The sequence below is a fragment of the Strongyloides ratti genome, scaffold srae_chrx_scaffold0000002 (genome assembly GCF_001040885.1).
Source record: "Strongyloides ratti genome assembly S_ratti_ED321, scaffold srae_chrx_scaffold0000002".
NCBI lineage: Eukaryota > Metazoa > Nematoda > Chromadorea > Rhabditida > Strongyloididae > Strongyloides > Strongyloides ratti.
In genome coordinates, this window is record NW_020171510.1 from 2,612,138 (window position 1) to 2,638,977 (window position 26,840).

At 18.0% G+C, this 26,840-nt stretch overlaps 6 protein-coding genes across 6 annotated transcripts; 3 read left to right on the forward strand and 3 right to left on the reverse strand.

The window, feature by feature from the left end:
• Positions 1-3,121: 3,121 nt before the first annotated feature.
• Positions 3,122-3,817, forward strand: SRAE_X000156900 (Retina and anterior neural fold homeobox protein 2; the record flags this gene model as incomplete). Its single annotated transcript, XM_024650451.1, has 2 exons — positions 3,122-3,323; positions 3,426-3,817. The coding sequence occupies 2 exons, from the start codon at positions 3,122-3,124 to the stop codon at positions 3,815-3,817; spliced, it is 594 nt and encodes a 197-aa protein (XP_024499036.1).
• A 555-nt stretch (positions 3,818-4,372) lies between these two features.
• Positions 4,373-6,013, reverse strand: SRAE_X000157000 (G protein-coupled receptor, rhodopsin-like family and GPCR, rhodopsin-like, 7TM domain-containing protein; the record flags this gene model as incomplete). Its single annotated transcript, XM_024650462.1, has 4 exons — positions 4,373-4,776; positions 4,840-5,046; positions 5,312-5,747; positions 5,864-6,013. 4 exons carry the CDS (start codon positions 6,011-6,013, stop codon positions 4,373-4,375), a joined length of 1,197 nt encoding a protein of 398 aa, XP_024499037.1.
• A 6,917-nt stretch (positions 6,014-12,930) lies between these two features.
• On the forward strand, positions 12,931-14,668 carry SRAE_X000157100 (Hypothetical protein; the record flags this gene model as incomplete). The annotated part of the gene is made up of 5 exons (XM_024650474.1): positions 12,931-12,953; positions 13,023-13,137; positions 13,237-13,781; positions 13,828-13,915; positions 14,486-14,668. 5 exons carry the CDS (start codon positions 12,931-12,933, stop codon positions 14,666-14,668), a joined length of 954 nt encoding a protein of 317 aa, XP_024499038.1.
• Positions 14,669-14,952: 284 nt separating this feature from the next.
• Positions 14,953-15,594, forward strand: SRAE_X000157200 (NK7.1; the record flags this gene model as incomplete). Its single annotated transcript, XM_024650485.1, has 1 exon — positions 14,953-15,594. The coding sequence occupies one exon, from the start codon at positions 14,953-14,955 to the stop codon at positions 15,592-15,594; it is 642 nt and encodes a 213-aa protein (XP_024499039.1).
• A 754-nt stretch (positions 15,595-16,348) lies between these two features.
• Positions 16,349-17,667, reverse strand: SRAE_X000157300 (Homeobox protein HMX1; the record flags this gene model as incomplete). Its single annotated transcript, XM_024650496.1, has 3 exons — positions 16,349-17,181; positions 17,224-17,477; positions 17,537-17,667. 3 exons carry the CDS (start codon positions 17,665-17,667, stop codon positions 16,349-16,351), a joined length of 1,218 nt encoding a protein of 405 aa, XP_024499040.1.
• A 3,898-nt stretch (positions 17,668-21,565) lies between these two features.
• Positions 21,566-25,632, reverse strand: SRAE_X000157400 (Beta-lactamase-related domain and Beta-lactamase/transpeptidase-like domain-containing protein; the record flags this gene model as incomplete). Its single annotated transcript, XM_024650507.1, has 7 exons — positions 21,566-21,736; positions 21,781-22,020; positions 22,067-22,263; positions 22,322-22,833; positions 22,896-23,092; positions 23,208-23,276; positions 25,624-25,632. The coding sequence occupies 7 exons, from the start codon at positions 25,630-25,632 to the stop codon at positions 21,566-21,568; spliced, it is 1,395 nt and encodes a 464-aa protein (XP_024499041.1).
• Between the last annotated feature and the right edge of the window lie 1,208 nt (positions 25,633-26,840).

Genomic DNA, 26,840 nt, shown 5'->3' on the forward strand with positions numbered 1-26,840 from the left:
ATAATTAACTATCATTGAAAAAAAAAAATTCATAATTGTTTAAAATTTTATTTATTTAACACATTTCTTATTTACAACATTTATTAAATTATTCAACATTTCCTATTTAATTTTCTTTGCAGCTAAATATGTTATATTCATATAAAAATTCAAATATCTGTCTATATCTGATATACATATATATTGAAAAAAATTTTTTTTAAATAAATATTTTAAATTAAAATAATAAAACTAAAAGTTATAAATGTACATTAATATTAAATTTTGCACAAGAATTAATGAGATAAAGTTATATGATTAATAAGTAATTAAAAGATTACCATAAAATTAAATTTGAAACAAGTTGCATTGATCATATATAAAAATCAAGGAGACAAAATTTTGTAGTAATAATTAAGAATAATTAAGAAAATAAATTTTTAACATTGACATGTCGTTTTTCTTAATATCTAAAAATATTAAAATAAAAAAAATTCCGGATAGAGAGAGAGACATATATAATATCTTTTATATATATAGAAGTATATTGAACAAACATTTTTTTGCTACTTCATAAAGTAACAAGATTATATTTAATAAATGAAATTTAAAAAATTTTAACATTTATTTTATTGAAATATATTTATTTGTAAATAATTTTGTAAACAAAATTTAGGTTCTTTTAAACAATCATTTGCTTAACTATTTTATCCTCTTTTTTTTTGTCTAAAAATGTTTTTTAAACATTTTTTTATTTGTATTAATGTGCTTATAGTTTAAAATATTTTATATACTTTTATTATTATTTTAGTTATTTAAAATTATAATAAAATAATTATAAAGAAAAATAAAAAAGAAAAGAATTTATCATTTTTACTATCTTATAGTTTAGCTTTTACGCATTATATAAATAATTATTAATGTTAATATAGTTGTTCTTAAAAATAATATAATATATTTATGTCAAAATTACAAAACTTTTTTTTTTTCTGATAACGTACAATCTTATATTTCTTTTAATGGAATATAAAATCGCTAGTATAATAATTTATTTTACAAATCATCTCCTTTTTTTTATCAATTAAAAAATTATAAATTACAAATAATTTGATTATTTTATTATAATATATTTATATATATATTCATGTATATCAATCATTCTTTTGTAACTTTAAATATTTGACTTTAAATATTTATTATTTATTTTCCATGAGAAGGATTAATACATTATTACAACATAACTATCTCTTTTTAAACTGATTTAATATTATATGTATTTATTATAATATTGTTAAAAATAAATATAATGTTTAATATATATTTTTCAAAAATTATTTTTTACTATAAATTAATATATTTTAATAATTAATAAAATTTAAAAAAAAAGAAGAAACATTTACTTTTCTTTAAAAGTAATAGAAAAAAAAAATAATTTTTAAACAAAAAATTTTAATGATAAATGAAGTGATTAGCAAATGTTCTCCAATTTGCAACATAATACTAAAGATTGTCAGTCTTTAAGTGGAAAATATTATAATATTTATAAATTATTAATAACAGTATCTATATTGTTGAGTTATGTTAAATATATTTATTTTTTATCTAAAAAGATTATTAACGTAAAGTATTAAGTTATTATAATAAGGGTTAAAAAGTCCAACATCAAACAAGAGATTAAATATTAACAAGCAATTACCTGATTAATGCGCAAACAATATTGTTTTAGGCACCTATAAGTATTTGTAGAAACAATATAAAATACTGCCGCAAATTTGTTTTATGATTGTTAAATTAGGTATTTATTAATAATAGTAGTCAATTGACTTTTCCTCAATCATTGTTTATTTGATTAAAAATCAAATATATATAAAAGTATTGTAACATTTACTAATAAGATTATTAGGTATATTATTTGGTAATTTCAATTTCTTTATAAATATATTAACAATATTAATTTAATTATGTACAAAAAAGATTTAACATAAAAATATATGGTAAATGGACATTTAATGTTATTATTATTATATACTTAAATTTTCTATTTATAAGATATTTTGTCCTACAATAATGATCCATTAAAAAGTTAATTGAATGAAAAACTTTTAATATTTACAGACTCCGTATATATATGTACATTTATGTAAATGATGAAATATCTATAATATAATCGTGAATTTGTTTATTTGACCAGACGTTGATTGAAACGTATTTTATTATTTGAATACATATGTTTCGTGTGTTTTTCTTTAATATACAAAATTTATTGTAGCCTAAAACATTTTAATCTACCTAACAAATCATACAAAATTTATTATGTTGATTATAATATATATGTATATTTGTTGTTTGAGTAAACTTCTGAAATTGTAATTCTATTCATCAAAATGGTTCATTCTTTAAATATATACTTATACATATATATATATATTGATAAGCAATTTCCTTTGATAAATATAGTTCAATAGAATTTAAGAACTGCCAATAAATTATTGAAATTGTATAATAAGCTTCCGATATTTGATATGATAAGATTAATATTTAATGAGAATCTTATTTATATCGTATTTTTATTGTATGATAAGAGTTAAAAAGATGAAAAAAAAAAACTTTATAATGAGAAAAGTTATCATTTTTCTTAATGCTACTTGAGAATTCATAACATTTATTTTCTTTTCAAATGACTTATATTACAATAATACTTCCTTGATTTTATAATAATATAATAAAAATATATTATATATTATATATCTATACATAAGTTAAAGGTAATCATGTAACTACCTAATAATCACCTCCTAATCTGAGGGTTATCAAAATTCGTTAAGTAAGTAAACACCATATGTATTAGGTTTCTAAAATCAAGACTAAGTACAAACTTAGTAATTTTCCTCTTTATTTAACTCATTTATTATATTAAAATACTGTGTGAAATTGTTCTCACATAAGTTAAAAGATAAATTAAGAGGCGGTTCCTTTTATTTCTTTATACCGATTACCATTAAAAGTAAATAATACGGGTCCACTTATAGAAGAAACAATTGTAAAAGTTACATTATTTCATTTTTATAATTATTTTTAAAGAAACCAATTATCTATTATAGTAAAATTAATAAAAAAAAAGAAATAAATATAAAGATAAATTATGGATCAACCAATAACTTTTCCTAATAATCAATCTCATTTTTATAATCCTCAAAATTATTATTCCTCTATTCCTGTTTTTGATCCATCAACTGTCTATTACCCACAAAATTCATTGATAAATAATTATCTTTTACCTTTCCCAAATACAAATATTTCACCTATTAATATTAATTCAAAAAATTTTAAACAAAATATTAAATGTAAGTATAAATAAAATTTATAATTTATTTTTTCTTTACTATTCTTTAATCATATTTTTTTTAATTAATTCTTATTTATCTATAATTTTTTTTTTATTTTAGCAGTATCTGGTGATTCTGATGAAAAAAAATCTCGTCGCAATAGAACAGCTTTTAATGATACACAATTGGATGAATTAGAAAAATGTTTTAAGATGTGTCAATATCCTGATGTATCATTGAGAGAAAAACTTTCTAAGGAAATTAATTTACCTGAAGCAAGAATTCAAGTTTGGTTTAAAAATCGTCGAGCTAAACATAGAAGACGTCTTAGAAATATGCCATCACCAGAAGGTTTTGAAAATAATAGTACTATAATTTCGGATAGTCAAAGTTATAACAATGTTAAAACTGGTATCAAATGCCAACAAAATCAAGTAATAACATGGACACCAAGTATGTCATTTCAAGGTTTTCCTCCACAAACACTAAAATTATTTAGCTCAGATCAATAATTTAATTATAAAGAAATGAGTATTATGTAAATGTTTTTATGTCATATGGCTCAAAAGATTGTTACCCATCTTTTATCAAACAAAAATTTCTTCTTTTTATATAACAATATTATTATTATACAATCTAAAAACTGCTTACTATCTTACTTACTTATATATATATATTTTTATTTTTAAAAATTAAATTTTTATTTATGACTTTTAAAGTAATGTCTAAGATAGAATAAATAATAATAAATTGATTTTATTAATATATCCTTGTTTTCTTTTTCTATAAAAAAAATCTTTTTTTTTTATAAAAATTTTAAAAAGTAATAAATTTAAAAATTAAATTTTAAATACTTTTTATATTAAAAAGCAAATTAAAAAGCATCTACAAAAAATATAGTGGAATAATTATTATTATCCATTACTATTACATTAAGTGATAAATTTAAGCAAAAAAATATAAAAAAAAATAAAGCTTCATAGGATTTTTTATCCATATATGTAAAATTTAAAAAATGGAATAAACATTTTGTTATTTTAATTTTTTAAATATTAACATTCACAATTTTATAACAATCTTTGTTGTTCTGGAATATAATTTGTTCTAACTGTTCTAGTATAAGGTGTTCTTGAAGATCTCCCTGCTTCACGAATACGTTCTAAAATGACACGTTTACTTGATGCAACTGAACGTCTTTCTTTTGTCTCGGATAAATATTTGTTAAATGTTTGTGGCATGTCAAATTTCATATTCCTACAACAAGGGAAATTTGATAAAATTGTCATATTAAACATCCATATTGCATAACGAATTTCAATTAAACGACTAGCATAGATAAATGCATCAGCTATAAATTTCATAACATTTAGGAGCATTGCTACAACCATTAGATAAAAATATGTCTGTCTTGGTAATTTAATTGGACAAGCATTACAAAATAATACATATTGTGATAATGTTGGTAGCCATCCTAAAAATTAATAAAGATTTTATGTTAATGTTATTTAAAAAATTATTTATGTTATTTTCTTACCAAGAATAGCTGATCCAGCAAGAAGCATTATTGTGACAAGGAGCCTTTTATTATTTTGACGTTTGCTGACATTTGTTCCTGGTTGATTTAAAATAGGATCTTGTGATAATTTGTGCATGTGTAAAAGAATGTGCAGGTAAAGAAAAGATATGATAATGACAAAAACTACAAATGGAGCAACAATTATCCATCTTACTAATACTTCATCTACAAAAAAGAACAATTATTTATTAATTATATATGTTTAATTAACTAAAACATATAATTTTTATATATAAACTTTTAAATTATCATATTCTTAACTTTGTACCATATATTTATATAAAAATTTACTTTGTAATTTTTTTTTTATAAATATAAATTTTTATATTAATTAAAAAATTAAGAAAAATTTTATTCTTTGAACAAAAAATGAAAATATAATAAATTTTTCAAAAAATAATTAATTTTTTTTTTTTAAAAAAAAACTTACTAAAAATTTTGCTTCCCTCACATCCATTTGGAGAGAAGAAACCAAAAGCTTTCTCAGCTTGAAAACCAAGACCGGGCATTACAGAGAAAAGTGTCATCATTCCCATGATTGGAAATAAATATGCGACGAGAATGGCAAATTTAACAGTCTTTGATGTAATTGCATGTCTATTTAATGGATAAACGATTCCAATATAATGATTCAAAGCAAGAACTAACAAATTAAAAACAGAAGCAAAAAATGTTGCAATTTTAAATGCTTCTATTACTAATGTAAAACAATTTGATATTATTTCCTTTGTATTTAATAAGTAGGGAAGAGTTATATTTACCAAGTTACTCAAAATATAAAAAAATGCTCCAGCACAGTCAGAAGTTGTTAAACTAAGACATAATTGTAAATTAACTGTTAGTGGTCGCCTCAGGAAAGTTGAGCACTAAATGGAACATCATATAAATAATAAAAAATAACTCATGGATATATGTAAATATTTGAATAAAAAAAAAATGGCAAAAAAAATATGTACATGTATATAAGTTTAAAAAAATTTACCACTAAAAGATATAAATTGACAAAAAATGCTATAAACGCAGCACCAATGATTAGTGTTGAAGCCTGGATCAATGTTATGACAGGTCCTGTCACTTCATCTTCAGTTGCTATGATTAATGACAAATTGGTACTTGAAGATAAGTTATTCATATTTTCTTTATGATTATAAAAATTTTTCTTTTTCTGTCATTAAACAAATATAAACAATTATATTTTTAATCTGAAAATCAAAACTATTAGTTATTTACATTTCAATAAGATTAAAAGTTGAAAAAAAAAACATATTTTAAAGAAAAAAAAAAAAACTTTTAAATAGGATTAATAAGATATCTATAATTAAATGTATTTTTATAAAAAAAATTATCATTTTAATATATATATAAATGAAACATTTGAAATGCCAACAAATGATTATAATTTTTAAAGAAGGGTGGGGATTACGTGCATGTGAAGAAAGAAACTATTCTTCTTTTTCTTTATCGTTTAATAATTCTAATAGTTTGGAGAAAAAGAGAAACTTGAAAATGACATATAATAAGTAATGGAAGAAAATTTTTGAAGTTCTATTAAAAGATAATAAAAAAAAAAAAATAAAAAACGTGTACTTTTGGGAGAACAATTTAACTATAATTTAATGGTAGTAAAATAAAGAAAAGTCAATCAAGTTATTCTAACAATTTTTTTCTATCAAATGATATACTCTTCATATTCTTTATATAATTTATTTTTTTAAAAAGTGATGAAATACTGATATATTTATAAAGTAAGTTTAAAAATCTATTGAGACTACCCCTTTTTACTCAAGATACTTTTTTTTGAGCTATTTATAAAAAGATAATATGATACATGACACACGTCTTAAAAAATATTAATGTTGATAAAAGATATGTAAAAGAATAAGTTTAAAAGAACAAAAAAAAATTAACTCTCTCTTAAAGATATAGGAAAAAATGATAAAAAGTTAATTCAAAATTGTCTTTTTATTAGAAAAAGAATTGTTTTTGTAGAGGAATTTAAACTTTTTATGTTTAAAAAAGAGAGAGAGATACTAAATAACTTGGCACTTGATTATACAAGATTTGTGGTTTATTTAATTACTATATGTTTTACAATAAGAATAGTAGATAAAATTAGTATCTTAAATTGATAGGGAAAGCTTAATCATCCTTTAAAAAATAAGAAAAAATATATCTTCAAATCATTATGGTCTATTTTAAAAGGATAAAAGTAGTATATGTAATAAAAATACAAGATATATGTGTGAATTTTTAACTTTTAATATGTACTTAAAGATATTTTAGGTTTATAATGAAATAAAAAAAAAGTGTAAAATGTTAAAAATTGTTAAATGCAAAAAAAAAGCGTTAAGTTTAAAAAAAAAACCCTAATATGATCTAATTTTCTTTATATATCTTTTGTTTTGATAAAATCAAATTTAATCGTTTAATCTAATGTATATTAAATTATATGTACTTTCTTTTAACTGATTTATTATAGCACATGTTTAAAAATATTTATCTTTTTTACATTATTTATAAATAAATATCTTTATTTTTGACAATTTAAGAAAATTTTTGATAAAGCGAATTTCAATCAAACTATTTTTTTGTGTCTTTTTTGTGCAATTTAATAAGAAGATGGCACTTATACAAGAAAAAATATGAAAAATGATGATTATCATATATATAATTAAGCAACTATTATTATACTTCAATTTTAAAATTTAATAGTTTTTCTAAAATTATTATACAAAAAAAAATATTTATGTATATATATATATGGCTATATATATACATTTAAATTAATGAATAAAAAATTAAAAGTAATAATTATTATTTGTAACATAAATAAAGATTATTAAATGATAATGTTTAAAATATATTTATAAAATTATTCTAAAATTTAATCATAGTGTATAATTATTTTATAACTTTGGATTCAAAATATAAATTATATGTTAAGAAAAAATAAATATTTGCATTAATTTTAAAAATTTTATTAAAAATATATATATATTATATTTATAGTATCTTACTTCTTTTTATAAAAATGATGTAGGTTAAAAGTTATAGAAATAATTGTGCATTTCCTTTAACTATTATAGAGTAATATTAACAAATTATTATTCAATTGAAATTTTAAATATACTATAATATTTTTTTTAAAAGAAATATATATCTATAAATGTTCTTTATTTGTAAAATAAAATAAATTAAATAAAATATTTATATCTTAAATACATGCAATTACCTTAAAAAAACAATAAAATGAACTTAAAATAAGTTTTTTTTTTGTAATTATGTATGTTTAAGAAACTGTGTTTATAAATAATAAAATAAAACAAAAATACATTTTAGAATTTAGATGTTTGTTTTTAATGAAAAATAAATTTGAGAAATAGAAATATTGTTACAATGATATAAATTATTTTTTTTTTTTTTGTATATATATATATTAAAGTTTGTACAAATACTAATTAAATTATAAAAAAAAAAGATTACAAATCATTATAGATTTGATCAACAAATATTTGTACAAAAATATCTGTATCACACTTTTACGTACTTTTTTTTTGTTATATTTATAACAAAAACAAAAAAAAAATTAGTTTTTTTTTTTTTTTAAATAATAAATATTCATATTCCTATTATTGTTACTATTATATTAAATAAAAAAATATAAATAATAAGTTCAATTAAATTTTTTAACAGTCTGTTAAAAGAAATGTAATAATTACTTTAAAATCTTAAGAAAAGCATACATAATGCTTTTTTGTCATTTCTATATTTATGAAAACATATATTGTTTATAATAAAAAATATTATTATTATTTTTTTTTTATTAAAAATTCTAACACTGATATCATACAAAATTTTTAAAAGGTGGTCAAGTGCATAAAAAGATAAATAAATAGATAATTATATTTATAATGTTAGAAAGATAAAGATAATCTAATTTTCTTCATTACTTTAAATAAGAACTTAAATAAATAAACATTTAAAAAAAATTTGTTTCAATTTATAATCATTTATCATAAATATTCAAATTCGTTAAAATTAAAGAAAATAATATAATAAAAGTTTTTTTTTTAATTAAAACAAATCTTTATATAATAAATAAAATTTAATGATGAGGTTAAAAAAGTTGACTTAAGGGACAAAAAGAAAATGTGTATATTTATTTTATAGTACCTTACAATTCCCAATTTTTTTTTTAAATTATTTATTATCAAATAAACTAAAATAAGAGTAATTGAAGATGTATAGGTTTTTTTTTATAACTTTAGATTTTATACTTTTACATAAAAAAAAAATATAAAAATAGTTTTACATTATGATATAAATTTTCTAAAACCGATTTTACAAAATAAAAATATTTTCAACATAAAATTTTGTAATTATCCTTTTATAAAGTATAATTTATATTTAATTATACATGAATATCTTATATAAAATAGAAAGTAATTTTGAAATTTAAGTATAAAAATTAATTAATTATACTTATAAAATTTTTTTTTTAATTTTAACATAAAATAGGTCTAAATTTTTTAGTAATTAAATATGATAAAAAATAATTTTTTTCCAACCATAAATAATGATAAAAAAAAACAAATATATCTTTTTAAACATGTATCTTTACATTTAAACATATTTATTTTTTTTTTTTGTAATTTTAAACTACCGAATCCTTTGTATGTTAATAAAAATTTATGTAATGAATAAAATGTTTTAAATTTAAATATTATAAAATAAAATTTTAAGACAATGGAAATAATGAACCAAAAAAGATTATATTTATTCCTTACATCGTTAAGGTTTTCAATTTTTATCAATATAAAATTTGTTAAAAAAACATTTTTTTTAACAATTAAAAATTTATATATTTGTAAATATATATAATAAAACAAAAGAAACATATTTTATTTATATTATCTTCAATTAATTTTTTTAAATTGCTTAGTTAAAGGTTCATTAAAAATGTTTTTTCTTTACATAATGTATTCCTTCTCACTACATTTAATTTAATATAATTATACATGACCACCATGATTTTTCTATATTTAAAATTATATGTTTTAAATGATAGTAGACGTCATATACCTACAAATTTATTTTGTCTTTATATTTTATATAAATTATTATTACTATAAATAAAATTTGTTTGTTTATTTTCTTTCTATTTATGTACTTTTATATAAATAATAAATATAAAATATACTAAAAATAACTCAATTAAATTTCTCTAATATTAATTAACAAAGAAAGAGTATATGTAAAATTTTAAAGAATAAATTTAATAAAATGTTTATAATTATTAATTTATAAAATAACTAAATAAAAATGTGGAAAAATGAGAGAAAATAATATAAAATAAATGATCTAAAAAATACTATGAGGTGAAATCAAATGTTTTAATGAATAGATATATTAAAAAATTATTTAATTTTGATAGATAGTTAAATTTTAAAAATTATTTCTATAAATATTAAGAATTATTTGTTTTTATAAAAATTAATAATTAATTTTCTTTTTTATGAGAAAATTTAAGCGTTATAATTTAAAAAACAAAAATATTACCAGATATAATATCTATTCATTTTTCATTATTTAAAGTTAATCATTTTCAAATTTTGTTATAAAAAAAGTAAATAAAAAGCATTAAATTTATGAATATGTTTGTTATTTTTTTTTATATATCTCATAACTAAATATTACGTTATTTAATAATAAAATCTGCAAAACTTTCAAGTTTTTTACTTACAAATTTTTTCTATTCAGTTACTTTAATAACATTTACAAAAAAAAAATTATACATATTATAGATATAGTTATATAGATATTTATTTTCATATAATTATAACTATTAAAAATTGAAATAAAAAAAAAATAATAAAAAAATAAAATGTTAAATATAATTAAAAATATACATTTAAATAACATTTAAATACATATTATAGAATTCTTTTCATATTACTTGATCATTTTTGCATGTTCATTTCATTCTTAGAAAAGAATATTAGTTATATGTTATTGTTAGATACAAAATTTAACTTAATTTTTCTAAAAAAAGTACAGTTGAAGAAGTGTTGTACTTTCTATTTTTTTTATCCTACCTTTAACTATTTTTTTATGTAAAAAAATAATGTAAAAATAAATTAGGGAAGCATTAAGTTTAATCATCTTTAAATTACCAATTCAAAAAATTTGCAGTTTTCATTTTACAATTTTTTATCAATACACCTAACACTTTTTTCTAATTAAAATTTTTTTTTGCCATTATTATTAAAAATATTATGAAAATTTTGATTATATTTTTAAAATGCCTTCAAAGCCATTTTCAATATTCAATTACAACTATTAAAAATTGTATATAATTAAAAGTCATTTTTTAAAGCCATAAATTTTATTAAAAAATATTTATTGACCATAAAAATGATAATACTATCGTCATCAAAATATTTTAATTAAATTTTTGTACTTTTTAATTTTCTAAACTTTTTAATTATTTTTTTTAATATTTATAAATTTTTATTCTTTATGAAAAAGTTTTTTTTTCTATACTTTTATGTTATTTAAAAAACAAGTATATATAATACATATATTTTTGTTTAAAATTATAAAAAAATATTTCACATAATAACTTGTTTTTAAACATGATTTAATGGCAAAAATAATATCACAAAAATATTTCCTATTATATGAAAATCTAAGACATATAAAAAGAAAACAAAACTATAAAGATAATTGGAAAATATAAAATAAACTTGTAGATTACTAAATAGAATTTTTAATGAATGAAAGAATATTTTTTTTTTTTGAATTCGACATTTTTTTATTATTCCACAGAGTTTCATGACAAATCTATATATATATATACATATACATATACATATTATTATTTTATAACTTTCACAAAAAAAAAAAATAGTTGTTGTAGGCAATTGTATCTTAAAATTGTGCCAAATTTAAAACATATATATCCTTTTTTTATCTTTTAACGTTCATGATAAACTATAATAAAAATAAAATCGCTATTATTTCTAATTTAAGGTTAAATATTTATATTATATATTATAAAAATATATTCTTTTTTTTTTTTACTATTATTTTAAATATAGTTATATGCACTTATAAAATAAAATTATACGAAACTTCCTTTAAAGAATTTTAAGGACACAATATAGATAATATTTTTTTTTGGTTTAATGAAAATTTTATATGATACTTATTGATAAAGATTATTGAAGTATTCTGTTAACAAACGTAACAGCCAAAGATAGCTTTTAAATTATTTATATCAATTTATTGTATAATAGTATATATATATATATATATATAGGTACCTTATATATTTTATTATACCATTTTAATATAACTCATTTTTCATGGTATATAAATATTTTTTTTTCTTATTATACTTAAAAATAAATAAAGTCATTATCATGTAAATCATTCTTAAAAATTTATTTTAAGAAACATCCTTTATTTTATTATTAGTCATATCAATGTCACTTCTTTTTTTTTTAAATACATATATATATACTTATTGTAAAGAACTTTTTAAATACAAATATATTCTTTCTTTTTCATCAACTAACCATACCTCAAAGACCTTCTACAATATTTAAATTAAAAAAAAAAATAAAATTTTTATAATCTTTCTTTTTTCTTTTATTTTCTAAAAATAATAAACTATAAGGATAATTATATTACTTTACTTTAACATATAAAACTCTTTTAACACGTAATAAATTACTTCTTACACAAAGGATAATTTTATTACTACAAATGTAGTAAGAAAATTAAAAGAGATTGTTGTGTTAAAAAAGCCTTAACCAAAATTATAATCATCATTAAAAGACATTAAGAATATGAATATACATACATGTATTTTGCCAATATTTTTATTAAAAAAAATTTTTTTTTTTTTACTTGTTACAAAAAAAAAAACATTTATTGTTACTTTTTATATTTAAGTTTGATTAAAAATTATTTTTTTTTTATAGTATTATATTATTTTTGTAAAAAAAATATATTAATTTTTATAGATATTCTTACGAAAAGAATATGGCAAATATTAATAATAATGAGTAAGTTTTTATTTAATTTAATTTTTTTTTTTTTACTATTTTTTTTTTAATGGTAACCCATTGTTTTAGAGGAGAATCATTACAAATTGCATTAGAAATATCATTTAAAAATCCATCATTATTTCCATTTCGATTAATAGGAGATAAAGCAAATGGGGTTTTTGTAACGTGTTTAACTGATGAGGTATATTAATTTAAACATTATATATTTTAAAACAAATTATTTTTATTTATTTTTTATTATTAAGATTTTTTTTTCATGTAAAATATATCTTTTTTTTAGGGATCCTATCTTAAAAATGGTGATATTTTTTTGTATTGTGAAAATATTAAATTATCTGGATTATCATGTAATCAAGTTTACTCTGTTATCAAATATTTTTCCCTTAAGAATGATGGTATCATAAATATTATAATATGGAGAAATAATAGTAAAAATTTTGAAAGTCGTATGAAAAAGCATTGGACAGTGAATGAAGGATTAAATCTACTTAACACTCAATTTACCACTAAACAAAGCTATCATCATTATAATGACAAAAACGAGAATAAGGAAGATGAAAATAAAGAAGAGGAGTTGTTAATGGTGATGAAGAATATCAACAATGAAAATAATAATAACAATTATGATGACAAAGTGTTATTTGACAATAATTTTTTATTTTATCAACAATTTAATTATGATAATAAAATTAATAATATTTTTGATAATAATACTAAATCAATAGATATTATGTTTGAAAAAAAACAACAACTCAAAGTTCACAGTTATTTAGTAGTTTTTGATGAGGCAAAGTGCAAAACAACAACAATTCTTCAATCTAAAAAGTAAACAAAAAATTTAATTTTAATATTTATAATACTTATTTTTTAGGAAGTATTTTTCTGATTTATTTAATAAAGCTTATTCTCAATATACTGGGCATTGGATATGTCCAACATGTAAATATCACGTTCGTTCGGTAAGTAATAAAAAAATTTTTAATATTTATATTCATATATATAAAACAAAGTTTTTTTTTTTTATACATTAATTTTATATATGATGAAATTTGATGATTTATAATATATTAATTTCTACAAAATATATACATACATATAAAATAAATTTTTATTTATAATGGTGTTAGAAAATATATTTTAAGTATCCAGTGATGTAGAAATTTTTTTTGACTAAATTGATATTTGAAAACAATCTAAAAAATACATTTATCTTATTCTTTGCTATTTAAATCTATCTTTGAGTAATACATATCTATTTAATTAAATTTCAAAAAAAAAAAAATTACTTTAAGTGTTAAATTCAATTTAAAAGTGGTAAATATATACACACACAAATGAAACACCAAAATTAGGCCACATTATTTTTATATGGTATGTAAATATATCATTTTATAAAATGATAATTAAGAGAATAAAAATCAAAGGAAAAGTTTGAATAAAATTTTCTTTAATGATATCTTAAAACAATTGGATTTCCAAAATTTGACATTTCTTTCCTTATAATTTATTTACTTTACTTCTTTTTTTAGAGACGATTACATACAATTAAGCATGATTGGATATCAAGTGCCAAAAGACTATTACCACATTCAGCATCCAATTTCTTTGAATTACAACGCTTCAATGATAAAGAAGATAATGAGGAGGTGGATGATGATGGTAATGAAGATGACAATATAAGAAGTTATGAAGAATATTCTTCACTTTTATAATACCCATTCTTGTATATTTATTTATTTTTATAAAAAAAAAACATTTATTATATCAAAAGTTAAATCTTTTTTTTAGTTTTTTTTTTTTTTGTATTGTCGTAAATTATTTTGTGTAGATAAAAAATCGGAAACAATAAAATATATCTAATAAATTTGAAGTTTTATTAGTTATTTAATATTTCTGTTATATTTGTATGTACATTTATTTTTTACTTAAATTATATTTTTTTTTAGTACGAAAAAAAAAATTATCATCCGCAGTTTATAAAAAAATTTTTTATAAAATGGAATTTTCATTACAAACATTAATAAATATTGGAAGTCTTATAGAAAGTACAATAAAACAATCTCAAAAAAAAAATAATAATAATACTAAAGAGGATATTACCAGTATGAATAGAAATTTATTAAATAACAAAACAAAAGATATTAAACAGACATCATACATGATCAAAGATATTTTAAGCGGATCTAAACAAAAAGAAGATAGAAATAATGGTAACAATACAAAAATATCTCAATTACTAAAATTTTTGACTACAAATAATTTAAATAATAATAATGATATTCTAACTAATTCTTCATCTAATTTAGATATTCTTAAAAAATCAAATTCTTCTATAAATTCTAATGAAAAATATAAATTATCAAATAGTATATATGATAATAATAATCATCAATCAACAACAAACTATATGATAAAAAAGAAAAAAGCTAGAACAACATTTTCAAATTATCAAGTTTTTGAATTAGAAAGATATTTTCAATTTAAAAAATACCTTACATCAGGTGAAAGATTGGCATTGGCTGAGAAATTAAAATTATCTGAAACACAAATTAAAATATGGTTTCAAAATAGAAGAACAAAATGGAAAAAACAGGAAGAACCTGTTCAAATTTTTCCTCAATTTTTACCTAAGTTTTAATATTTGAAATTGTAAAAAAAAAAATGTTTTTATTGACAATAGAAAAACAAAATATTTTATGTATCTTTTTTTTTATTAATAAATTTCAGTATTAGAAATATTTAAAATAAAAAGATATTTACTAAGAAGTAACTTACATCATATAAAAATAATAGTATTATTTTAACAAAAAAAAATATAATATAATTTTCATAGAACATAAATATTACATAAAATAAAATGTCATTATATTGAAATCAAATATAATTATTAATACATAATATCATTATTTTTAATTATTATAGTTATATTAATATTTCGCATTTTTATTATTTTTTACAAATCATATAAAAAAAAAGATAATAATTAAAATAAACCTTTGGTTTACAATTCATTATTTTTCTTCTATTCATTTATAATGAAAGAATAGACAGAGATCTAGTATATTTCTTATTATTTTTAAGTAATAGATAGATAAACGTCAAAGGATAAAAATTACAATGTTATATTGCGAACATAATTTTTGTTGATGAGTAATAAAATAGATATATAAATATTTTAGTTGATACAAAATATTTATGATTCATGACTTTAATTTATTTAATACATACTTTTTAGCCAGAAACATTCTCATCATTATTATTCTTTGAGAAGGAAAGAAAAAAGTTGTTTTTTTTTTTGAGGTATTCAAAATACATTCATTTTTTTTTCATTTATATATTTTTTTTTTCATGAAAATAATACTGTTTTAATGGTAATAATTATTATAATTACATTAAACAAGTGATTGTGAATTCATTCCAGCTAATGCACCATATGTATTAAGCAACAATTTTGCTGCCGCTGCTGCTGCTACTGAATTTGTTGTTCCATCAAAATTAACTAATTCTCCAGATGTTAATGATGTTGGAATGCATGATTGATTATTTGTTGTACCATTTGATGGTGGGCTATTTGAAGGCGTACCTTTATTAAGAATACTAATATTTAATGTTCTATTAACTTGAGGAAATAAAGTGTTATTAGTTAATATATTATGTAAATGTTCATTGGTTAAAGCTGACAAAGCCATTGGATTGGTTGGTCTATTATTTGTTGTATGTGCAAAGATATTTAGAGGATTTGTTATTGAAGGGGTGGAGATATTAAAAGTACCAGGAATTTCGCCATCAGATGCTGCTTGCCTTTTCCATTTATTTCGACGATTTTGAAACCAAATTTTTACCTGAGTTTCTGTTAAATGTAAATTTGATGCTAAATGTGCACGTTCCTGGCTACTTAAGTAACGTTTCATATCAAATGTCATTTCAAGTTGTGATACTTGATGTCTTGAAAAAACTGTTCTTGTTTTCTTTTTACGTGATGTTGATGAACATCCATCACCATTTATTATTGAAACATCATCATCACTTAAATGTTCACCTCCTTCATATTCTTCATTATCTGAGATAGGAATATTAGCAGAATTATTACTTTTAATAGATTCACTACCATATGAATCTTTTCCTCCATTAACACATTCATTTTTATTAGGATGTTTATTTAATGGAAGCATTATATTATTAACTTTATCTAATAAATGATCTTTATATTCATCATAAGGAAAAACTTAAAAAAAAAAGAAATTAAAATAAAATAGATAAAACATACGATTAAATGATAATTTACCATTAAGTTTTTCAACGAGTGTCCCACCATTTTCTATATTATTTAATGTTGTCTCATTAATCCATGGTGGTGGAAAATTGTATGGTTTATTATTTAACAATGGATTACAATTAAGATCGTTATTACCTTTTAATGTATCAATTAATCCTTTTCCTGCAATTATCTCCCAAACTTTTACCAATGGTTGGTCTTCATTATTTAATATTGGTGAGGTAATTAAAGAACTACTTGTTGAACTAAAAAATATATAATTTAAAAAAAAAAATTATATTTTTTATATATTAAAATAACTTACTCTTTTTTTTTACCTTCTAAAATATCATCAATTGAAAATTTAGAAATTTTTGATGTTATTATATTATTTGATTTAGGTGATTTACTTTCCTCAGAAGATATTTTTTGATTATTAATAGAAAGATCCATCATTTAAATATATATTATTATAATATATACAATATATTATATATATTTTTATGTATATTAATATGTATGTATATATTAAAAGAAATAATATAATTTTAATATTTTTTTTATCACTAAATATAATTAATTTAATTGAGAAATACTGTAAATTATAATAATGAAAAATGTATATCATATATTTAAAAATGCTTTATAAATTAATATAATGATTTTGAATGATTAATTAATAGCACACAAATTTAATTTAAAAAATGTCACGCCTTTTTAAATAAGAAAAGTAATAATTATATTTATCTGAATAATAAATGTTGCTAAGAATAAAACTGAGATTATCTTAAAAATTTGAGAAGTTAACCCGTATTGTGAGCATTAATTAAATCATTCAATGATAATTTTCTTTCTTTTTAAAAATACAATAGGAATCGGATTAGATTAAAGTTAGCTTCATATTACAAGAAGATTTAACAAAAGTAAAGTGGTCCGTCAATAGAACTTCCTCATAAAGGTGTGAATAAAATGACTTTTTCATCTTTTATACATATATTATTATTTTTAATAGTTATTAATTAATTATATTAAATTTATATTATATATATACGTATAATAGGTGTCAAATTAAGTAATTTTAAAAAAAAATTTTTTTATCTTTATTATTACATAAGAAAAAAACTATTATACCTAATTATAAATAATTTTTAAATTTGAGAAGAATATATATATAAATAGTTAAAGCTTTAAAAATTTTAAAAGTAAATGATGTGTTAAGATAAACGAGGTGTACATGAAAATTAACTATCATTTACTTATAATTAGCTAAAGATGATATATATCATTATAATGTTCTTTTATATACATTATTATTACCATGCCATGATAGGTATTATTATAAATAGGTAAAATCATTAATAATTATTGTCATGAACATCATTAATCTTTTAATCTAATGCACCTCTACAAAATGTTTATATTTTTATTTTAAATAAATTTATTTTTATTATTTATTTTAATTATACCTAAATATATATTATTATATTTATTTTTAAAAAAAAAAATATTAAAAGTGTTTTTAATAAAATTACAAAAAAAAAATGAATATTTATAAAATTAGATTAAAAAAAATTTTTTTTTAAATAATATTTCAAAATAAAATTAATTGGTTCCTTATTTAAAATTAATTTAATTATAAAAAAAATTTATTTTAATGACAAGGAAGAGAAAAATAATAGTAAATTATTGGGTAGAAATAAATTAAGTATAAAGTTGATTTTAACTTTTTCGAATTTATTTTAAGTGATTATATGTACTATTTTAAGGAAAAAAAAAGGCGTTTATTAGAAAAAGATTTTTGATGAATACCGACAAACATATGTAAAAAAGAATGTATGTTAAAAGTAATAGATAATAATTATCTATTTTGAGATAAAAACCTCATCAAGAAAAAGGCATACCCAACTAACTCTTTACCGTTTAATGATAATTATGTAAAATTACTAAATATGTGATATATGTATGTATATTCAATATACACAATGAGCCTTTCACTATTATATGAATTAATTAATCTGATAAGAAATAATAATTTAAAAATGCTGCAAGAATGATTTTATAGAAATTATTTGTTAATAACTTATTCTACAATGAATAGATTTAGTAATTAAGGAGAAAGAGAAAACATAACCGTAATATGCATGCATGGTTGATCATTAAATTGAATAATAAGCAATAACTATTTTAATGTTAAGATATTTAAAGAAATAAGTATAGCTATATATAAAAGTGATACGGTAGTATTTAAGAAATAAAATAAATGAGATAAAAAGAAAAATAAATTTATATATTTAAAAATAATGTGTCCTTTATAAATGACAAAAATTTTGAAGTCAATTATACATTAATGAAATTGATGTTGATAATTTAATTTCATTTTTTTTACTATTGTATTGAAGTAAAATTAAAAATTATCACTTTTATAATGAGATATCTATTAATAAATAAAATAAAAGAGATATAATAACATTGGTATCTTTTTGTTAAAAGTATAACTATTCAAATACAAAAATCCATCTTAATGCATTTAATTATTAAGTCAAAAGAAAACATATATTTTATCTAATCACCATATATTAAGAGAATAAATAAAATAAATATAGATAAGAAACCAATTTTTTTTTAAATATAAAAAAAAATTACCAAAAAGAATTGTCAAAATATTTTATCATTTAAAATTTTTATATTATGTTAAATTATTTTAATAAATATTAAATATAAAAATATCTTAAAGATAATTTTAATAAAAAGATGATATGAAATATCATTTTAAAAAGATATAACCACTTTACTACTTAACAAAATCTTTTAAGATTTTGCCAATAAAAGTTAAATTACTTAAAATTTAAATGTAACCAATATAAAAGTTAAATAGATCCATATTACTCAAATTTAAAATGATATATTAAAAATAAAAAAATATAATGGATTTTATTGCCAGGAGTCAAAAATAGATAAAATGAATTTGTCTTATCAAATATATTTTTTGTCAAAGCAATTCAACTAACTTGTATACTGTAATCTAAATCAAAATTTATTTTAAATTTGAACTATATATTATTATATATAAAATATATACTATCTATAGGCGACATTTTATTTTTAATGAAAGAAAAAAAATTTTAATTTATTTTTAGAATTATTTTAAAATAGTTTTTATCAATGAAAATTTACATATACATAAATATAATTTAATAAAAGGACGACAAGGTAAGAAAACATAAATTTTGATAAAATTTTATAACAAATTGTTATTTCAAATAAATAAATTATATTAAGTATAATTTATAAAATTAGATGTCAATTATTTCATTAAACTAACAATAATATTTTTAATGGTAAAATAAAACATTTATTTTATCCCTTTTTCGTTTAAATATATATTTAAATGCATCAATTTTACCGTTAAGATTAAATTAATTAATTATTACCAAAACATCAATATATATATATATATCAATATTATATAAATACAGTACTCTTTATATATATTTTTTTTCTTTTTTAAATCTCTATCAAAATATTATTAAAAAATAAGAAATTTTATTTAAAAATGTCTTTATAAATATTTTATGTAATAAAAATTATATTACAATAGTTTAATTAAATAAAAAGGGTGAGACAAATATTAATTATAAATATTATTAAACAATGCTCATTAATACATAATTTAGTGCTATCAAAACTCTATAACATAAAAGCGTAAATATCAAGGCATATGTAAAATCTTTATAGGGGACAAGGGGAACAAACAAAATATAATATTTGCCGTTTGGTGTTAATAAGTTGTTATATAATATCACGGCATGAAATATATTAATATATATGAAAAGAAATTTTAACTATAAAAGATCTTTAAAAAAACAACAACATTAATAATAATAATAAATATTTTCTTAACTGATCGGGAAAGATTAAAAAAAAAAAAAGATAATTTCTTTTATATAAATGAATGAGTAATATGTACGCGGTTAATTAACACCAAAAACATTTTAAATAGACAAAACAATACTTTTTAAATACATAATATAAATTTTTTTTTTTATATTAAATATTAAAAAAAAAAAGCCGACACAAAAGCTTTTAAATATAATTCAAATAATCTTATAAAATTATAAGAAGATTCTCATCTCTTAAACTAATGGTAATACATTTGTTTAAAATCACTGACCGTATTAAGAAGAGGTGTTAAAATAAAATGATTATAGTTATAAAATGGAAGTATATAAACAAAATTAATTTACTTATAAATTAATTTGTACTTTTGACAATAAAATTGATATGTAATAATTACTTAAATTTGTTGTGTATCATGTTATAAAATAAATACATATAAATAATAATTGTAATAAATTTATAAGTTATTAGAAAGAGATTTAAAAATTTCATGACGAATTCCAATATATTGTGAATGTCCTTGTAATCCTGGTCTTAAACCATTTCTTAATAAACATATTACAATTTCATTATTTAAATCAACATCTAGAACTTGCATTCCATTACCAACAAATGACATAATATATTTCTAAAAAATAAAAATAAAAAATATTTATATAAAGTTAAACATACATTTGAATTAAGTGGATGTATATCATAAGTAAATCCATAACCACGATAAATTTTATTAACAAGAACCTTATCATCAACATATTTTAATGGTCTTTCAATCATTTTTTTTACTTCAGGGGTTATTAAATCTGATGTAATAAAATATGATAATAATGAGCTAAGACCACGAGATGTTCCAATACCATTTGCACTGGGTACTTCAAGTTTATATATTTTAGGATTATTATATGGTACATAATTCTAAATAGTCAAAAAAAATTACATTTATTAATTTTTTTTTTATTACCTTCATAATTGCTAAAGGTTCCGGATAATTTGATGCAATATCAGATACTTTGTTATATTTGAAAAAATTATATACTAATTTAAGGAAAGTTAAAGGATGTAATGCCCATTCATATATTGATTCAATAACATGTGGATTAGAAATTCTGGCAACATGTTGGTTGACCTTTTCTGGTAAGCTAATATAAAATTCAGGATCTAAAATTAATATTAATAAATTATATTATAATTAAAAAATATATATATTAAAACATACATTGAATTTTTGAAATAATATTATCTTTAAGATATCTTCCTATACTTTTACCAACTATTCTTTTAACAATTTGATTTAAAATAAAACCTCTTGTTAATGCATGATAAGCAGTGGTACTTCCTACAGGCCATAATGGTTTAGCTTCTTCAATAATTTTACTAATTTTATTATCATCCATCAAATCATCTAATGTTAAATGAGCACCAAAAGTTATCAAACCAACTTCATGATCTAAAACATGTCTTAATGTAGCGTTACTTTTATGATGTAAACCAAATTCTTTCCATATAGATGATATTTTTGTATCATATGTTATTAAATTTTTACTAACTAAATGTGATATAATCATACTTGTTACTGCTTTAGATAATGAAAAAACAACTGTATGTGTATCTTCCTCCCATTCTCTATTAGATTCTTTATCAGCATAACCACCATAAAGATGGAGAACAAGATTATTTTTATGATAAACAGCTATTGAAGCACCTTCTCTTTCTGTATATAATAATTTTCTATATAATAATAAAATATAAATATTCATTTTTTTTTTATTAAGATGTTACTAAAAACTTACTTAAAAAGTGGTCTAACCTTTGAAAGTTTATCAATTTGAAAACCTTTAACTTCATCAGTTGGATTAGGATTTCTAATGTATAATTTTAAAAAAAAACCAATTAAAAATGCAAAAAATAATATTTTACTTCTATGATTATAAAGTTCCATTTTAGTAATTAAAAAGTAGAAATTTAAACAATTTGTAATTTTTTTTTTCTAGAAGTTTCGATTAAAATGTCAATGACAATGAAAAAATGTTTAATAAGAAATTTATAATGATAAATATTATAGGTTATTTTTATAGTCGTTAATAGTATTTTAATATACTTACTAGCAAATGATATAAATTATAATTATAATAATTAAAAATTAGTGATATAAATATAAATACAGAAAAACTCTGAAAACTTAATTAAGTTATTATTAATATACTAACATATGATTAATTATTTTTTGTACAATAATATTCACATGGTGACCACAATATTTGTTTTTCTAATCAACTGATAATAAATTTATTTATATATTTCTCCGCATCTAAAATTGGTTCCGAACATCAATAAAACTTAACAAAATTATTAAATTAGAATAGAATAATTTTATTTTTGTGTTTTGTGTAGTGATCGAGATCATAAAGTGTAAGATAATATAATAATTTTTATAATGATATTAAATAATGATTGAAATATGTATATTCAAATGTTTTGAAATAGTAACAATATAACTATTTTGTCATTTTTATAATAATATATATAATCTTCATTAAATTTGGTAACTATTATCAACAAATTATTTGTAAAAGATATACATTCTTCTTATCATAAATATTTTTGTATATGATAATTCTTTTTTATGATTAAAATAAATAAAAAGTAACAAAGAATTTTTTTTTTTACTTATATATACAACAAATTTGATACATATTTCTTTCATTTTATTTAACAATTATTTAACAATTTTACGGTTATATTATCAGTAAAAATAAGATAAAAAAAAGAATATTAATAATGTGAAGATTTTTTTTGTTTATCATTAAAATTTTAGTTATTTACCTGATATAATAATTATTTAATATTATTATATAATAAAAATATATAAATGATTTTTTAAAAGATTCATACAAGTATTTATGAAATATGTATTTATAATATATAAAAATATTATGATACATTTTACTAAAAAGGTTTTTAATAATATTTCATTATATAATTTTAACTATTGAAAAATAAATTTTTTTTATAATATACATCAAATTCAAATTATCATTTTACAAGTTATTCCCTTAAAAATATTAGTAAATAACAACATTCAATTTCTGTAGAAATGTGTAAAAGTTTAATGAAATAAAAAGTAAAAAGAGAATAGGAATGATGGACAATTGAAAATAAAAATATATACATAATTTGTAACTTTAAACAAAGATAAAGAAAGATGATAGAAAGAAAATTAACAATGTCCATATAATAAAATAAATATCTTTATTATATATCTTTCTTAAAGTTACTTAATCAAAAGATAATTTTTTTTTTTTGCTTGATAATATACTATTTTTATGATATTTATTGATGGATTTAAATATAATTTCTGTTGATATTATAAAAAAATTTGTAAACTAAATTTTATTATTATAATTAGCTACCAATATTATTAAAATATATATATGTCTATATTTATTTACGTTTTTACATAAATATTTTTTTTTCATTAGTAATGTGTTATATTGTATGTATACAATTATAGATATCTTTAGATTCTTTTAAAATTATTATCGTATCCTTTACCTCTCTATCTCTCTTCTTTAATTAATCTATTAACAATTCAAAAAAATTTCAATTAAAATGATCATAAATCCGTTAATGGCCATATGCTTAACAGATATTGACAAAATGACTTTTTATTATTTTTATTGATAAAAGTTAATGAACCTTTAAAAAGTTAGGTTTACCATATTGCCATTTTATAATTTATAAATATATAAATGTAATATATTTAGACACCTCAATTCAATTCTATAAATAATTACATTTATATATAAGGTATGTAATGCCAAATATTTTAGTTTAAAACATATTTCTCATTTTATCATGTCTTTTTTATGATAATATAATGATAATTTATTATTATTTACATAAAAAATATTTTTTCTTCTCATTTTTCTATATACATATATCACATATAAATCATTTAATTTTATTTGAGTTATCATGTAAATTGACATTATTATTTACTTTTTATTTATATAAATTTTTTTTTTAAATACTTATGTTATTATCAATTATATTTTTCAATTTTAATTATTTTATATATATTAATAAAAAAAAAAGTATAAATTTATTTTAATTTAGTAAAATATTTTAAAATAAGTTTAGTAAATTGAATAATTTTCTTATCAAACTACCTAGTGATACTAATTTAAATGGTAATTTTAGAAGATAGATATTTACTTTTATTTACCTAATTATTTACTTTTGAATTAAAAAGAAATTTTATCACAAAAATTGATTCTTTTATCAAAAGGTTAACATTAAAAGAAAAAATCTTTATGTTAAATTATAGAAAAACATAAAACCACTAATAGTAAAAAAAAATCTTTGATGAAAGATTTAAGATAAAAATATTATTATAATCTCTTTTTCTTCCCTTTTCTTAATATTATAATCTTTTTACCTTTTCTTTATTTCTTTTTATAGATTATAAGTATATTGATAGTTGATAAAAAAAAAGAAAATAAGTAGCTTAATACATACTTTAATCATTTAAAATAACTTTATATTATGATAACAAGAAAAAAAAAATTCAAATTGAAACAATATTAAAATTTATTTTTACACTTTTTATTATAATCATCTTCTAAATATTTCTTCAAGGTACTTTTAAAAATAATTATTATCCTATAAAAATTATTTATTCATTATTTTGATACATTTTATACAATTTATTCTCTAAACATATATTTCATTTGCTTTTTATATTTTAAAATTATTTTTCCCATGATGATATTTTACATTTATATGTTTATTCTTTTAAGAATCTTTCTCTTTTACTTTATAATTTCTTTTGTTTAAAGTATACTTTTTAAAATTTTATGAGAAAAAAAAAATTTTTTTTTTATTCTTTTTTATTCTTTTTACTACCTTTCTATTGTTTTGTTAATAATAAAATTTAATAAAATTTTAAGTATCTTTTTTTTTCACACTATTATAGTGCAATTTATTTTTTTTTACTATTATTTTTAGTACATATTTTTTAATTACATTTTAACAATATTATATTTGAAATTTTTAATAGTTGATTTTAAAAATGATGACAAATTATTATATTTAATTGATTGTTGTGACTTCATTAAATAATATTACTAACATTTATTAAATATAATATAAACAATAAAAATAATTCATGTTCATATTTTATAATTTAAATCATTTTAAATATATCTTTATAAAATTTAATTAGACAACAAATTTTTGATACGTAATATATTAATTTTAATTAAAATGATAAAATATTACTCAGGTTTATTTGATATAACTTATTATTTCTTATTTTTCTTAACAATTTTTTTGAACCGTGTTAAGTATATGATTAAAATTATATCACACGTGTTTTATAACAATTTAATTTTTGTATTTTATCATAAATTGACATTCTTTAAAACATTTAATGTCTCTATATATTTCTTATTATATTTCTTTATACTTTTATTATTTAGATATATTGATATACATATATATATATTATATATTAGTAATTAATACAAAAGTAAATTTTAGCTTTATTTCTTTTATTTAAAATATATAGATAAATATGTGTATATATTTATATAATACTATTTGATTGTGATAACAATATTAGCTAAGTGATAGATACTTTTATATTATCATAATAAATGTTATATAGGTAGTCAATCTATTTTCCTTATTTAAAAGTGATTTAAAAACTACCATTACAAAATGTCTTTTATCTT